This window comes from Schistocerca gregaria, chromosome 3, assembly GCF_023897955.1.
Source record: "Schistocerca gregaria isolate iqSchGreg1 chromosome 3, iqSchGreg1.2, whole genome shotgun sequence".
NCBI classification, from domain to species: Eukaryota; Metazoa; Arthropoda; class Insecta; order Orthoptera; family Acrididae; genus Schistocerca; species Schistocerca gregaria.
In genome coordinates, this window is record NC_064922.1 from 508902579 (window position 1) to 508919596 (window position 17018).

The window sequence follows — 17018 nt, forward strand, 5'->3', positions numbered from 1 at the left end:
TAAGTCTCCCACCAGTTAAGGGGATTCACAGTTTCTCATGACATCCTGGTGACGTAACTCTTGCTAGTTACGTGAGGTGTAATACAGTATAGAGTTGAAATTTGACATATGTCCCGCCGACACACTCACATTCACTCTCATGTACTCTCACCGTAACACAAAATATAAATATTAACTTTTAAACTGTTATTTCCATTACAAATGGAAAATTTTTCGAAAGTTTAGAATTGAAAATCAATATAAAATAAATCGGCACACTAAGAGTGCTATTACTGTTTTCAAATAACAAAATAAATATAAACTGTGCTTGATACTATCTGAATTTACTTTCTTAAGTGTCAGTTAAGTACTTTTTTAATAGTTTTTGTATAGCTCCGAAACTATTATACATAGCAGTATCAAATTTTGATAGAGTTCGTCTGAATAATAAAAGGTCATGTAGCAAATTTGGAATAAAACAGCTAATATTTAATGTAGTTGTTTAGTTTCTTAGGTGAGGTGAATAAGTGATTTTAGTACGCGCCACAACGAGCATTCTCACAGTTCTCTTTATCGACGGATGTGGCTATGGCGCATACAGCAGGCCATATGCTGGCTGCCACCAAATGCTACTATACTGCAGGCTTCCAAAACAGCTTGCTATAACGTAACAAACTTACTGCAAAAATCTGCAATCGTGTAATAGCTGCTATGCTACAAGAATTTAGAGGAGAAGTTTGGGGAGGTGGAGAGCTTGGCCAAAATGCCGTCAGTCAGTCTTGATGAAAACAGCATCCTCTGCCCAGCCACGGGCATTACTCGCTTGTGACAAGCTGGGGGATGTTTCCATTACCATCATGCCTCATAAGAGCTTAAATATGGTCCAGGGTATTATATTCCACAGGGATATTCTTTTGCAGTCTGACCACAAGCTGCACACCAACTTAGAGCGACAAGGAGTCCATTTCGTCCGGCGCGTCCGTTGGGGTCTGAGTGATAATCAGGTTGCGACCGGTGCCTTCATCTGGTTCTTCAAGGGTGACACATTACCCATGAAGGTTAAGGTGATGGTTTACCGCTGTGATATCGAGCCTTATATCCCTCTCCAGACGTGGTGCTTTAAGTGCTGAAAGTTCGACAAAAGTCTTCCCATTGTTCTTCCAGCATCACATTTCGAGATTGTGGTCATCCATCCCATCCGGTACTCTATGTGCCCCACCTCCCATGTGTCAGCTGTGGATAGCATTATTTCCTTTGCTCACCAGACTGCAGGATTTTACAGCGAGAAGGGAAAATCATGGAATACAAGACCCTGGAGCAACTGATCTACACTGAGGCTAAGAGGGAATTTGAGTGCCTACATCCTGTGGCTATGACCACCTCATATGGTAACATTACGAGAACAGTTGTAGCCCCATCAGTTCTGTAAGTTCCAGTCAGCTCTCAGAGCCGGAAGATTACACCTGCCCCCTTAATGTTTGGGGGGAGGGGGAGCACTTCCCTCCCTGCTGCTCCTGCACCACTTACCTCGGGAGCACTGTCCTCCCAACCATGAGGGACACCAGTCTCCACTTCTCAGCCGGAGACACACAAGTCTTCTTCGGCTCCTCTCACTAGGAAGAGGTCCCTTGGGTCACTCCCTTCCCAGGTTTCTGCTAGTGGTAAAGATAACACCCGCCAGTGGCTGAAGTGCCCAAAAGCAGTTGATCATAGAGCTTCATGATCATCCTCTGTCCCCGAGATGGAATCAGTGATGCCCTAGCAGCCACAGCAACCCAAGGATCAGCGAGAGAAATCCAGATAGAAGACCCCCAAATGGAGTCTGGTTTACGGTTAAGCGGTGCTCTTAGCATCGCGTTTACTCGACCCAGTGCAACACTGTGGCATTTGCCTAGTCACGGGAGCTTTTAGAATGAGTCCAGTGACCAGTGTCCTGGTGGAGGCCAAAGTCCCTCCATTGAAGGTTAAGCGTGCACAACTGCTCGCCATGTATGCATACATTCGTAGTTCTCCTGAGATCAAAATTACAGTCTCCTTTTTCCACCCGCAGCAGTTCATCTCCTACATCAGCGGCCCAGGTCAGGGCTCACAATTGCGGTTCATGTGCTATCCCTTCTCTTCGAACTGGAGTCCTTCTCTTTGCCACCTCTACTTAAGGTCCATTCAAGTACACCTCCATGGTGTACACCTCATCCGAAGCTTTGTCTGGACATTTTGCATGGTCCTAAGGACTCCATTAACGCTGCCGCTATCTGCTGTCACTTCCTCTCGATTCTTGAAGTCTTCCGGGGCTCTGAAGTTGTTCACACCGACAGCCCAATGGCTGATGGTAATGTTGGCTTTGCCTATGTCCACATAGACCATATTGAACAGCATTCCTTTCATGATGGCTGCAGTGTACTCACTGGAGAGCTATGGCCATATCTCATGCATTTCAGTACATCCATTTCTGTTCTGGTGAGTCGTTTCTTCTCCGTTCTGACTCCCTGAGCAGCTTACTAGCTGTTGATCAGTGCTACCCTTGCCATCCTTCGGCTGCGAACATCCAGGAGTCCATATCTGCCCTGGAACGGTCCAGTCACTCAGTGGTGTTTGTGTGGACCCCAGGACACGTCAGAATCCCAGGCAACGAACTTACTGACAGATTGGCCAAACAGGCTATGCAGAAACCACTCCTGGAGATGGGCATCTGAAACTGACCTGTGTTCTGTCTTATGCCGCAAGGTTTTTGAGGCGTAGTGGCATAACAGTGTGCACAACAAACTGCGTGTTATTAAGGAGACTGTGAATGTGTGGGAGTCTTCCCTGCAGGCTTCTTGCAGGGAAATCAGTTGTCCTTTGTCGGCTCCGCATTGGCCATATGTGGCTCACACATGGTTACCTCCTCCATCGCGAGGACCCACCTCAGTGTCGCTGTGGCTCCCAAATGATAGTTCTCCACTTCCTGCTGGACTGGCCATGGCGGCGGACTTTCAACTTTCCCAGCACCCTACCTTCAGTGTTGGGGACAATGGCTAACAACAGCTTTATTTTTACATTTTAGTTGTGAGGGTGGGTTTTATCATTTGTTTTGAGTTTTAGCGCATGTCCTTTGCCCCCTCTGTGTCCTCCACCCTAGGACTTTTGGGGTGGAGGTTGTAATGTGTTGCAGAGTTGCTGGCTTTCCTTTTTCATTCACTTGGTTAGCCAGCCATGTGAATCTGATTTCTTGTTTTTGATCTCTTCTCACTGTTTCTTGCGTCTCTGTGGTTTTCTTGTCCTGTTTTGTCCATTGTAATATTTGTTGTCCTTCTGTCATTCTTCTGGTTCTTCCTTTCTCCTGTTACTGTATCATACATCTTCTTTGTTTTCTTCTTTCCCTTTGGTAATTGTTCTACTGGGAACAAGGGACCAATGACTTCACAGTTTAGTCCGTCTCCCCCCCCCCCCCCCCCCCCTCCCCTTTAAACCAAACACCCATCATTAAAACAAAGGCATTTTTTGCTACGGTGGAATCTTCTCATGAAATTCCAATTACCAACTTTCTGCTCCAAATGTGAAAATATTTTATTGACACTGACGTACATAGCGAGAAATGATCATCATAATAAAATAAGGGAAATCAGAGCTCATACAAAAAGATAAAAGCGTTCGGTTTTTCCACATGCTATACGAGATTGGAATAATAGAGAATTGTGAAAGTGGTTTGAAGAGCCCTCTGCCAGGTGCTTAAATGCGATTTGCAGAGTATCGTTGTAGCTGTAACCAATGACACAGTGACATCTACGAACTGTCTGCCTCCCTTCATGTTGGCTGTCTTCCCCACTGGTGATGTCATTTTTCAGCAGTATAGTTGTCTGTGTCTTGGAGCCAGAAGCACGCTTCGGTGGTTTGAGGGGTATTATAGTGAACTCATGTTGATGTATCAGTGACAAAATTCACGTGATGTAAATCCTGTGAAACCCATCTGGGTCACTTATCAGGTGCCATCATCATGTACACAAATCAACGACCCATTATTTATGCAAATTAAAAGACCCGTGCATTGAAATCTGATGCCACATGCCTCCACAAACCTGTCAACAAACTGTCGGGTCCCAGATATGCATAATCAATGATGTACATCATTGCAAAAATGGGCAAATAAGCTATTAACTAGGTGGTCATAATGTTGTGGCTCATCAGATTACATGCTGTAATGTGACTTGAATTTTGGGTAGCAGCCAAAGCTATTGCTTTGTAGTTAGGGTGGGAAAATGCACTGTTGGAGAGTGGAAGACGAATCCAGCAGAATGGAATAAATTAAATTAATAATTGGTTCCTTTTATTGACCCCGGATTCAGATGGTACAGTTGCTGAACTGTTCAAAGAAGAAATCAAGGCCAATGGCCGAAAGCTTTAGATGTGAGAGTCTTTTTGTTGTGCTTATCTGCAACTCGGCATCTCCGCTATATGGTGAGTAGGGACTTTCCTTCCCATAATATTGTTCCATTCCATCCTGGATTTTCCACTATTTGATATCGTACTGAAGGCATTCTCAGAAAATTATTTTGCCTAGGCAGTTTAGAGTTGACTTATAGTGTAAATAGTTGTGAAAACATACTTGACCTGTTAGCAACAAATAATCTTGACCAAATATGGAACATCATGATGGATACAGCGATTAGCGACCACAGATAAAAATTGGCTTGACGCCATCCTGAGAGATAGTCCACTTCTTCCACTTTGACTATGTAAGCATAGACCAGACGTGGTTTTTAAATTCAAAGAATAGTATGGATGCAATTGAGAGCGATGGTTCTGATTCCTCATGGTACACAAAAAAAGGTCAAAACGTTGTTGCAGAAGCAATGTAGGAGTGCAAAATCCCCTAGATTGGTGAAGTTATATGGAGGCTCGAAACTTAGTGCTATCTTAAATACGAGGTGCTTTTAATAGTTTCTACAACTATGCTCTGTCTCAAAATCCAGAGAGATTCTGATCGTATGTAAAATACACCATCAGCAAGGTGCAATCAATATGTTGTCTGTATGATAGTAACGGTAATGTTACTGATGCCGGTGCCATTAAAGCAGAGGTTCAAAACACAGTTTTTCAAAATTTCTTCAGCAGAAAACACAAAATAAGTATTCCAAAGTTAGAATCGAGACATGAATAACTTAGATGTTGGTATATGTTGAAACAGTTGCTGCATACTGAGCAATCATATATGATTGCTCCCTCCCTCGAAAGGTATGTACTTTAAAGACTGGAGAGTTGCACAGGTTGCACCAATACTCCAGAAGAAGGAAAATAGGAGTAATCTACTGACTTACAGACCTATATCACAAATATCAATTTGCAGTGAGATTTTGGAACAAATACTGTGTTCGAACATTATGAATCAGCTCGAAGAAAAAAAGGTTATTGACAGATAGCCAACAGTGATTTAGAAACACAAAGTAATAAGTGCTGTCGACCAGGAATATCAAATTGATTCCATATTTTTAGATTTCCAGAAGGCTTTTGGCATTGTTTCTCATAAGTGACTTCTAATCACGTTGCTGTGGAGCATAGTTACAGTTCTGTGGCTGGATTCGTAATTTCCTGTCAGAAAGATCATGTTTTGTAGTAATTGACAGAAAGTCATCGAGTAAAACAGAAGTATTATCTGGCATTCCCCAGTGAAGTGTTAAAATTTGAGCAGCCCTCTTGTAGGTGGTGCTGTGATTTACCACCTTGTAAAGTCATCAGATGGTTAAAACCAATTGCAAAATGATTTAGACAAGGTATCTGTATGATCTGAAAAGTGGCAATTGGCTCTGAATAATAGAAAGTGTGAAGTCGTACACATGAGTACCAAAAGAAATCTGCTCAATTTCGGTTACTTGATAAATCGCACAAATCTAAAGGTTTTGAATTCATCTAAATACTTAGGGATTATAATTATGAATAACTTAAATTGGAATAGTCACATAGATAATGTTGTGAGGAAAGCAAACCAGAGATGAGATTGTGATTTATTGGCATGCAACTAGTCTATTAGACAGACAGGCTAGACTTCACTTGCCCGTTCTCTTCTAGAGCATTGCTGTGCGGTGTGGGATGTGCATCAGATACAATTGACAGAGGACATAAAAAAAGTTCAAAGAAGAGTAGCTCACTTTGTTTTATCACTGGAAAAGAGGGGAGAGTGTCATAGATATGATCGATGAATTGAGGTGACCATAATTAAAACAAAGGTGTTTTTCACTGTGACAGGGTCATTTTCATGAGATTTCAGTCACCAAATTCTTTTCCGAGTGCAAAACTGTTTTATTGGCACTCACCTACATATGGAAAAAGAATCATAATGAAATAAGAGAAATCTGAGCTGTCAGAAGATTTAAGTGTTCATTTCTCATGCACGCTGTTAGAGCATGGAACAGTAGAAAATAGCTTGTAGGTGACTCGATAAACCACCTGCGAGGCACTAAATTGTGACTTGCGTATTAATCATGTAAAAGTAGATGTTGATGAAATTGAAAAGTGGTGTGCTTCCCTAGCTAGTAGCAGTGGAATAATAGTAAGGAGTACTATATTGAAAGATAAGCATGAAAAAACTGAGGAAGATTTATTTCTGTGGCATGAATGTGCGAGAGGGAAATGTGTGCCCATTACTGAGCCAATATGTGGGAAATACCATTGCAGTTTCAGCAGCATATAGGAAGCGAAGATTCAGAATTTACTGCCAGTGACCAGTGGTTAGATTGATCGGGGGAAAAATTAGTATTCACCAGATTACCATTAGTAAACAAATCTTTATCTGCTAAAAAGAATCTGCCATTGTTTAAAGACTATCTTTAGAAGTTAATTGATGAGGAGGGAATTTCTCATGGAGAGTTGTACAGTTTTGGTGAGAGTGGTTTGAATTACAAAATGCTCCTTACGAAAATGTTTGCTTCAAAAAAGGGAGCTGTGGCATGTGGATACAAGAGAAGTTAGGAATGAGTTCCTATATTGGCTTGCAGTAATGCAACTGGCAACCACAAGCTTAGGCTTTCATTAATAGAGAGATCACAGAAACCTAGAGCTTTAAAAAAATCTGAAAAATTTGGAATCATTGTCTCTACCTTACACTCGTCAAAAGAAAACATGGATGGACTCGGAAATCTTTAGAAACTTGGTTCCAAAATGAATTTGTACCAGCTGTAGAGAAATATTTGAAAGATGACAGCTTACTGAGGAATGCTCTGCTGCTTATTTATAACGTGCCTTAGTGTCCTACCAATAACTAACTCACAAATGTTGATATCAAGGCATTGTTTTCACCAGCAAATGAGACTGCTCTATGTCAGCCAGTGGACCAGAGCATCCTTGAAATGTGAAAATTGCTGCTATTTCCTCAGTTCGTTGGTATTAGCAGTCGATAATAATGAAGACTGTGTAACCATTCTGAGAGAACTCATTTGGTGGATGTCAGAAGGGGATTAGCTGAAGTCTGGGAACAGACCCTGAACATATCACTTGTAATAATGTAAGTTTGTGGAATATTCTTGGACCATGAAGGTGGACATTTTATCTTTGAACCCGTCAAAGACAGAAATGATGATATCATTTTATTGCTGACAAATGTACTGGGTTGTGAGGATGTTGATGAAGACGATGCCACAGAATGAATGGCAAATGATGAAGTTGATGAACTAACTGACAGTGGTGTTGTAGAAATAGTGAAGAAGAGGGAAGTAACACAAGAGTTGGAGGCAAATTTAAATGACAGGAGATATCTCAACCTACATTTAGAAGGGTTAAAGATGATTGAGGCAGCACTACAGTACATTAGTGATCAGGAGGAATGAATTCCAGCTGATATCATCTGTTTGAGTAAGCAGAGTGATATTGCAGCATGAAAGAGGGCTAATGGTAGAAAGAGTCATCTATTAAAGACTTTTTTAAAATCCAAACCTGTAAGTTTCTCCTGTTTTGTTAGGCCCCCCATTGGACGATTTCCATCATGTTTTCCCATTAAGTGCAGTTCTGGACTGGCAAGCCTCTGGCCTCCTGGTAACGTGCTGTGCCAGACTTATTCTCCACATTTTCATGTTCTGCATAATGTTCAGTTGTTTCATCAGGTGTACAGTTCCTGTTTCTACATCTCCAGGTGTTCTCTTTTGCAGATTGCTCCAAAAGATCTTTATTATGATTTTCTGTTGAAAGTGCAACATGTTGTTTTTGTGTTGCTGTCCCATATTATAATAATAATGGTACTACCTCTGTGCTATAGACTTTAAGTTTGATCTCAGTTGACAGATTTTTTTGATGACATTATCTGCTTCAGACAAATATATAACTTCGTCTCTCTCAGTTCCTGTCATCGGGGAGCAGAAAAACTATTGCTTTATTTTCTCATGCATAGTAATGCCCAAAATTTTCTTTGCCCCGTTATTGCAATTTTGTATTTTTAGTATGCAGTCTATGATTTTTACTGTTTTTTATGACTGGGAAGAATTTATAGTATTGCTCGCAGGTCACCTTTAAGTCTTATTTTCCTGGTACTCTGCATCAGATGAAAGCTCTGTCTTCCTTTCTCAAGATAAATGGAAAAACTGCTAACGAAGTAACAAGTACTTAATAGTTTGTAAATATTATACAGATGCGTAGAAGAAATACAAGTGCTCCTTTTGTGATGGTACATCAATTCATAATATCAATAATAGTACCATGACTGAAAAAATGAAGTGACAAAACAAGAGTACTACTACATTTGGAGCAAGAAAGAACCGTTACTGAATAAAATTAGGCATTGTAGAAAAAACAACGCACTCTGAATGTAAATGAAAAGACGGGCAGAAAGCATTAGAAAAGCATTTGGAGACACAATTATGATAATAGTGAGGGAGAATGTTGTCACATGAAGGAAAATACAAGGAGCATTCATTAAGTAAGGCAACACACTTTTTTTCTTGGACAATTTGAGTTGGAAAAAAAATGGAATTTGTTGTGGGACATCTTGGAATATTTCTGTTTCAGCCCCTATAGTTCCATGAATTCAGATTGGTGGTGGCACTATATGTAGCATTCAAAAAGGCATCTGTAACAGAGGTGCGTTTCAAGCATTGAGCTGTCATTGAGTTTTTTTTGTTGGAACACCAGAGCACCGCAAATATTCATAGGTGCTCGGAGAACTTCTATAGAGACCTGGCATTGAATTGAAGAACAGTAAGTTGTTGAGCAAGACATCAGTCTTAATGCAACAAGGTCTGGTAAACATGTCTGATCGCGCACATGCCGGACAGTTCCACACAACTGTGAATCCTGCGCAATTGGAATGTGTGGACACACCCATTAGAGGTGATAATCGGATCAAAAACAAACACCTTACTGTACTACTGGACGTCTGTTGGTAGTGCTAACATATTCACCCACCAGTTGGGGTAATCAAAGATGGATACTTGCTGCATTCTCTCACCACCTAACAGAAAATGATAAAGAGCAACTAAGTACCATCTGTGTGGAATTTCTTGTGCATTAAGAGGATAAATACACAAAAAAAATATTGAACACTGTCATAGATGATGAAAGGTGGAATCACACTTCGAACTGTAAACAAAACACCAACCCATGGAGTGGTGTCACAGTACCTCTCTCCTCTCTTCTTAAGAAAATGCTCAAATCCACACCCTCAGCTGCAAAATCATGGTGACGGTCTTCAGGGATTCTGCAGGGGTTATTGTGTTTGATGCCCTCCCACATGGTGCAATGGTCTACTCGAAAGTGTATTGTGCTAACCCCAGAAAAATGAAGAAATGACGTCTTCTGTTTGTTGCCCCAAAAATGCTAACAAGCTTCTGCTCCATGAGAATGCAAGGCCTCACACAAGTCTTCATTCCCAAGAGAAGTTCACAAAACTTAATTGGACTATTCTTCTTGATCACCCTACAACCCAGATCTCACACCTTCTGACATCCGTCTGTTTGGCTGAAAGAAGGATATACTCTGTGGGAAGCAGTATGTAGATGATGATGATGTTATTGATATGGCAAGACATTGGTTCTGGTGTCGACCGGTAACAGTTCCATGCAAGCATACAGGCCCTCCCAGTAAGGTGGCGTACGGCCATCGCATTGAGTGGAGAGTGTTGATGGTAGGCAGTGAAAACCTCATAACTCCATCTGTCTGTGGAAACCTTGTAATTCAAGTAACCAGTAACTCCGCTGTCTAAGAAAGAGTTCTCTAATTTGTCAATAACAAGGCTACTACTGTATAAAAGAATTACCGACATTGGCTGCGAGCGGGCATTGATTGAAATTGGTGGGCAACATTGAAAATTTGTGCTCGACCAGGATTCGAACCTGAGTCTCCTGCTTACTAGGCAGATGCTCTGTCCACTAAGCCATCTGGATGCCTTGATCATTGCAACTGGATGGGCTACCCTAGCAGTACCCCACGTCAATTATCATCATTACTCATGGCATTTTGCAGATTCTCATAGGAATTAGAGCCTTACACACACACACACACACACACACACACACACACACACACATATATATATATATATATAAAACAGAAAGAAACTTCCACATGGGAAAAATATATTAAAAACAAAGATTCCAAGACTTACCAAGCGGGAAAGTGCCGGCAGACAGGCACATGAACAAAACACACAAACACACACACAGAATTACGAGCTTTCGCAACTGGCAGTTGCTTCGTCAGGAAAGAGGGAAGGAGAGGGAAAAATGAAAGGATGTGGGTTTTAAGGGAGAGGGTAAGGAGTCATTCCAATCCCGGGAGCGGAAAGACTTCCCTTAGGCAAAAAAAAGGACAGGTGTACACTTGCGCGCACGCACGCACGCACACACACACACACACACACACACACACACACACACACACACACACACACACACACACACATCCATCCGCACATACACAGACACAAGCAGACATATTTAAAGGCAAAGAGTAAGGGCAGAGATGTCAGTCGAGGCGGAAGTACAGAGGCAAAGAAGTTGTTGAAAGACAGGTGAGGTATGAGCGGCGGCAACTTGAAATTAGCGGAGGTTGAGGCCTGGCGGATATCGAGAAGAGAGGATATACTGAAGGGCGAGTTCCCATCTCCGGAGTTCGGATAGGTTGGTGTTGGCGAGAAGTATCAAGATAACTCGGACGGTATAACACTGTGCCAAGATGTGCTGGCCGTGCATCAAGGCATGTTTAGCCACAGGGTGATCCTCATTACCAACAAACACTGTCTGCCTGTGTCCATTCAAGTGAATGGACAGTTACTTGCTGGCCATTCCCACATAGAAAGCGTCACAGTGTAGGCAGGTCAGTTGGTAAATCACGTGGGTGCTTTCACATGTGGCTCTTCCTTTGATCGTGTACACCTTCCGGGTTACAGGACTGGAGTAGGTGGTGGTGGTGGTGGGAGGGTGCATAGGACAGGTTTTACACCGGGGGCGGTTGCAAGGGTAGGAGCCAGAGGGTAGGGAAGGTGGTTTGGGGATTTCATAGGGATGAACCAAGAGGTTACGAAGGTTAGGTGGACGGCGGAAATACACTCTTGGTGGAGTGGGGAGGATTTCATGAAGGATGGATCTCATTTTGGGGCAGGATTTTAGGAAGTCGTATCCCTGCTGGAGAGCCACATTCAAGGTCTGATCCAGTCCCGGGAAGTATTCTGTCACAAGTGGGGCACTTTTGGGGTTCTTCTGTGAGAGGTTCTGGGTTTGAGGGGATGAGGAAGTGGCTCTGGTTATCTGCTTCTGTACCAGGTTGGGAGGGTAGTTGCGGGATGCGAAAGCTGTTTGCAGGTTGTTGGTGTAATGGTTCAGGGATTCAGGACTGGAGCAGATTCGTTTGCCACGAAGGCCTAGGCTGTAGGGAAGGGACCATTTGATATGGAATGGGTGGCAGCTGTCATAATGGAGGTACTGTTGCTTGTTGGTGGGTTTGATGTGGACGGATGTGTGCAGCTGGCCATTGGACAGATGGAGGTCAACGTCTAGGAAAGTGGCATGGGATTTGGAGTAGGACCAGGTGAATCTGATGGAACCAAAGGAGTTGAGGTTGGAGAGGAAATTCTGGAGTTGTTCTTCACTGTGAGTCCAGATCATGAAGATGTCATCAATAAATCTGTACCAAACTTTGGGTTGGCAGGCTTGGGTAACCAAGAATGCTTCCTCTAAGCGACCCATAAATAGGTTGGCATACGAGGGGGCCATCCTGGTACCCATGGCTGTTCCTTTTAATTGTTGGTATGTCTGGCCTTCAAAAGTGAAGAAGTTGTGGGTAAGGATGAAGCTGGCTACGGTGACGAGGAAAGAGGTTTTAGGTAGGGTGGCAGGTGATCGGCGTGAAAGGAAGTGCTCCATTGCAGCGAGGCCCTGGACGTGCGGGATATTTGTGTATAGGGAAGTGGCATCAATGGTTACAAGGATGGTTTCTGGGGGTAACAGACTGGGTATGGATTCCAGGTGTTTGAGAAAGTGGTTGGTGTCTTTGATGAAGGATGGGAGACTGCATGTAATTGGTTGAATGTGTTGATCTACATAGGGAGAGATACGTTCTGTGGGGGCTTGGTAACCAGCTACAATGGGGCGGCCAGGATGTTTGGGTTTGTGAATTTTAGGAAGTAGGTAGAAGGTAGGAGTGCGAGGTGTCGGTGGGGTGAGGAGTTTGATGGAGTCAGCTGAAAGGTTTTGTAGGGGGCCTAAGGTTCTGAGGATTCCTTGAAGCTCCGCCTGGACATCAGGAATGGGATTACCTTGGCAAACTTTGTATGTAGAGTTGTCTGAAAGCTGACGCAGTCCCTCAGCCACATACTCCCGATGATCATCAAGTGTGTGTGTGTGTGTGTGTGTGTGTGATATATATATATTAAAAACAAAGATTCCAAGACTTACCAAGCGGGAAAGCGCCGGCAGACAGGCACGGCCTGTCTGCCGGCGCTTTCCCGCTTGGTAAGTCTTGGAATCTTTGTTTTTAATATATTTTTCCCATGTGGAAGTTTCTTTCTATTTTATATATATATAATAGAAAGAAACTTCCACATGGGAAAAATATATTAAAAACAAAGATTCCAAGATTTACCAAGCGGGAAAACGCCGGCAGACAGGCACAAGAACAAAACACACAAACACACACACAGAATTACTAGCTTTCGCAACCGATGGTTGCTTCTTCAGGAAGGAGAGGGAAAGGCAAAAAAAGAAAAGAGGGAAAGACGAAAAAAACCCACATCCTTTCGTCTTTCCCTCTCCTTCCTGAAGAAGCAACCATCGGTTGCGAAAGCTAGTAATTCTGTGTGTGTGTTTGTGTGTTTTGTTCTTGTGCCTGTCTGCCGGCGTTTTCCCGCTTGGTAAGTCTTGGTATATATATAGACACACACTTTTGCCACTTCTGTAAAAGCAAATGGCGTTAAGAGTTTTTCATTGTGCACCAACTTTATGTTAAAAAATAAGGTCTTATAGCCAAAAGAGTGGGAAATAATATGGTGTATAGGAATCCTAAATAAAAACAACCTGCTTTCAGAAAAGAATGTGTTGCATTACTTATTAATGGCATATATTTGTTTAAAGAATTTATTTCCAATAGCAATTGATACATTTTTTGGATCTAGGTCATCTTGATACCTTGTTGCGGTCACTAGTTATTGGGAGACTGGGCTGGTTTGGTGAAAAATCTGTTATTGAAGAGGCAAAAAAGAGATTTGATCATCACTGTAATGGGAAATGTCATTTGCCTGCTGATCTCCGCAGCCCCGTCTACAAAGCAGTTTTGTCAGTTGGTGATGAAGATACATACAACACAATGCTTAAGGTAAGGTTATTAATAAATACAGTCATTTCTCCAAAAAAAGTATATAATTGTTCTACATGTAAAATATTTGTGTGTGTGTGTGTGTGTGTGTGTGTGTGTGTGTGTGTGTGTGTGTTTTCCTTTTCCCCCCATCTTAACTTCTGCGGTAGTTTCCAATCTGTTTATACCAAGTTTAATGTTTATATAATGCAAATAAGCTGTTGCTTGGATAATGTAATTTTACTGTTACATATACTGGTTGCTCCAAGTTGATGGATACTTTCAAATGTTTATTGGAATTCAAAAGGAAGCATTTGCTTATCAAACTATCAGTTTAGAATGTCATGGCTGCAAAATTCTAATGTGAATTCTTTACAGAAGAATGGAAAAGCTTTTAGAAAGGAATTTTGGGGAAGGGTAGAAACCCATGAAGTGGTATTGAAGCTGTACTTTAGAGTATAGATTAAGGAAAGGCAAACCTACATTTCTAGCATTTATAGACTTAGAGAAAGCTTTTGACAACATTGGCTGGAGTACTCTCTTTGAAATTCTGAAGGTGGCAGGTGTAAAATACAGGGAGTGAAAGGCTATTTACAACTTGTACAGAAACCAGATGGCAGTTATAAGAATCAAGGGCATGAAAGGAAAGCAGTGGTTGAGAAGGGAGTGAGATGCATGTGTAGCCTATTCCTGATGATTTGCACATTGAGCAAGCAATAAAGGAAACAAAAGAAAAATTTGGAGTAGGAATTAAAGTTGAGGGAAAAGAAATATATATATTTTTTTTAAATTTTGCTGATAACATTTTAATTCTGTATGAGACAGCAAAGGGCTTGGGAGAGCAGTTAAAAAGAATGGGTAGTGTCTTGAAAGGATGATATAAGATGAATGTAAACAAAAGCAAGACAAAGATAAAGGAATGTAGTTGAAGTAAATCAGGTGATGCTGTGGGAAGTAGGTTAGGAATTGAGCTGTTCAAAGTAGTTCTGCTATCTGGGCAGCAAAATAACTCGTGATGACCAAACTATAGAGGATGTGAAATACAGACCAGCAATGACAAGAAAAGCCTTTCTGGAGAATGGAAATTTAACATTGAATATTGATTTAATTGTTAAAAGTATTTTCTGAAGGTATCTGTCTGGATTGTAGCCATGTATGAAAGTAAAATGTGCACAATAAATAGTTAAGCCAAGAAGAGAATCGAAGTTTTTAAGTGCGGTGCTACAGAAGATTGCTGAAGATTAGGTGGGGAGATCACATAACTAATGAGGAGGTACTGATGAGAAAAGAAATTTGTGGCAATACCTGACTATGCACACCTGCCAGTAGCAATGCTCTGGTGCCATGGCAAAACATGAAATAGCCTACAACAAAACTGACACAACTGTTCTGAAGTGGACAGATTGTGAGATAGCAATGTGATATTTTTCGTATACGTTGGGGCACCTTACAGGTTTTTTCCAGTGATATAAATTGCTGTTTTGCTTACTTGTGTCACTTTCCTTTCTAAGTGCAATATCGTGTAGAACTTTCGTGACAGTGATATTACAAAAGCAGTACCTATAGTGATGATTGATACCACGTTGGAGATTGATTAATCTCCATTCCCATTAATAGATTCTTCCGTCACTATTTGCCAGAATTAATACATAATTAAGAATGAAAAACACAAAATTCTGAATGTCCTTCAGAATTAATCTACATAGTGAAACGGTTTTCAGTTTACAATACCATTATCAGACAGTAACCACAATCATCAAGGAGGGTGGTTTGAAAAGTTCTCGGAATGGAATAGAAAAAAGGTACTTACATCACCGAAACTTTATTTTTCAGTGTAGTCTCCTTGTATATCAATGCACTTGATCCAAAGATATTCCAGTGCCTTGATCCCATCTCGAAAATGAGTTTCCTCCAGGCCTGCAAAATAGTTGTCAATTCCGGCTATCAGTTCTCCGTTTGAAATGAATCTTGGTCCACCAAGAAAAACTTTCATTTTGGGAAGAGATGGAAATCTGACGGAGCCGTATCAGGTGAATGTCAGGTGTGGCAACAATTCATACCTTAGTTTGTGTAATTTTGCCATAGCGATGGCACATGTTTTTGATCCAGCATCAAGTGTCACGGCACCCGTCTTGCAGATATTTTTTTCATTTCTAATTCTTCAGTTAAAATGCGATACATCCTTTCAGATGGCATCTGGCAAGCATGAGCCATTTCATGCACTTTCAATCGGTGATGCTCCACGACCACTTTTGCAATGATTTCTGGAGTTTTCACACATTTTGGCCGACCACTGTGCGGATCATCATCTGAGCTCTCCTGACCAAATTTAAATCCATTTGTCCACTTGGCAACAGGTGAATGTGAAGGACCAGTGTCCTCCAGTATATTCTGGAAATCGGCATGAATGTCCTTTGCTTTCATATCTTTCTTTACAAAGTACTTATTCCCTGTTCAAATCTTGATTGATTCCCCTCTTCCTCCATCTTTGCAAATCATTACGTGGGAACAAGAACAGAGCCATGTCACCGCCACTGCTCTCTTCCAAGAGCACTGACATGGTACGTGTTTACAGCTAGTGCTGATATTTCATGGTGATTCTGAGAACTCTACAGACGACCCTCATATATGGAGAGTGAGGTACAGAAGCAGCATAACTATCATCATTGGTAAATAGGTGTCAGTAGAAGAAACCAAAAATCATTAAGACTAAACATGGAGAAAAAGCTGGTGTACACAAGGATACAAAAAAGATTGCTACATCTGAACATAAATTTGTTAATGTTATAAATATTAAACGAATGATAGGTTTATATATGTAAGTGTGAAGAATTATGCTCAATAGAAGAGTTTATGTATGAATGGTAGAACAACTAAATATATAACCATTTAAATTATACAGACAGTCCTAATAGAAGAAATGCAAGCCATGTGCTGTACAGTATTGGAGAAGAACTTGAAAAGGTATTATTTATAGGAGATGATGCAGAAACAGAGTAAGAGGTATCTTTGGAAATTTTAACATAGTTAGAAATACATAAGTTCAGCTACACATCAGTAAGTATGAAGAATTACATTTTACTGCAGCAGAGATGTTCATCTGACTAAACAGCAGAATATATGAGAATTTGAAATACATTGATAAGAATCACAGTATCTTAAATAAAAGACAAAATAGATGAAGGCAATGGGACAGACAGTGTGAGAAGAATAAAAGAAAACACAGCTCGATATTTTTGTGGTTTTTTATTTGTGAGTGCACTGAATAATACCATTGCCTATTGTCTACATAGTAC

General features: G+C 41.3%; 1 protein-coding gene across 4 annotated transcripts in view; it reads left to right on the top strand.

Moving 5' to 3' along the window:
- The window catches only part of LOC126354669 (puromycin-sensitive aminopeptidase), a 141588-nt gene that overhangs the window by 109635 nt on the left and 14935 nt on the right, over positions 1-17018 (top strand). For all 4 annotated transcript variants that reach the window (XM_050004461.1, XM_050004459.1, XM_050004458.1 and 1 more), the window contains exon 11: positions 13544-13743. In XM_050004461.1, coding sequence (XP_049860418.1) covers positions 13544-13743 — 200 coding nt within the window. The remainder of the gene's footprint in view (positions 1-13543; positions 13744-17018) is intronic.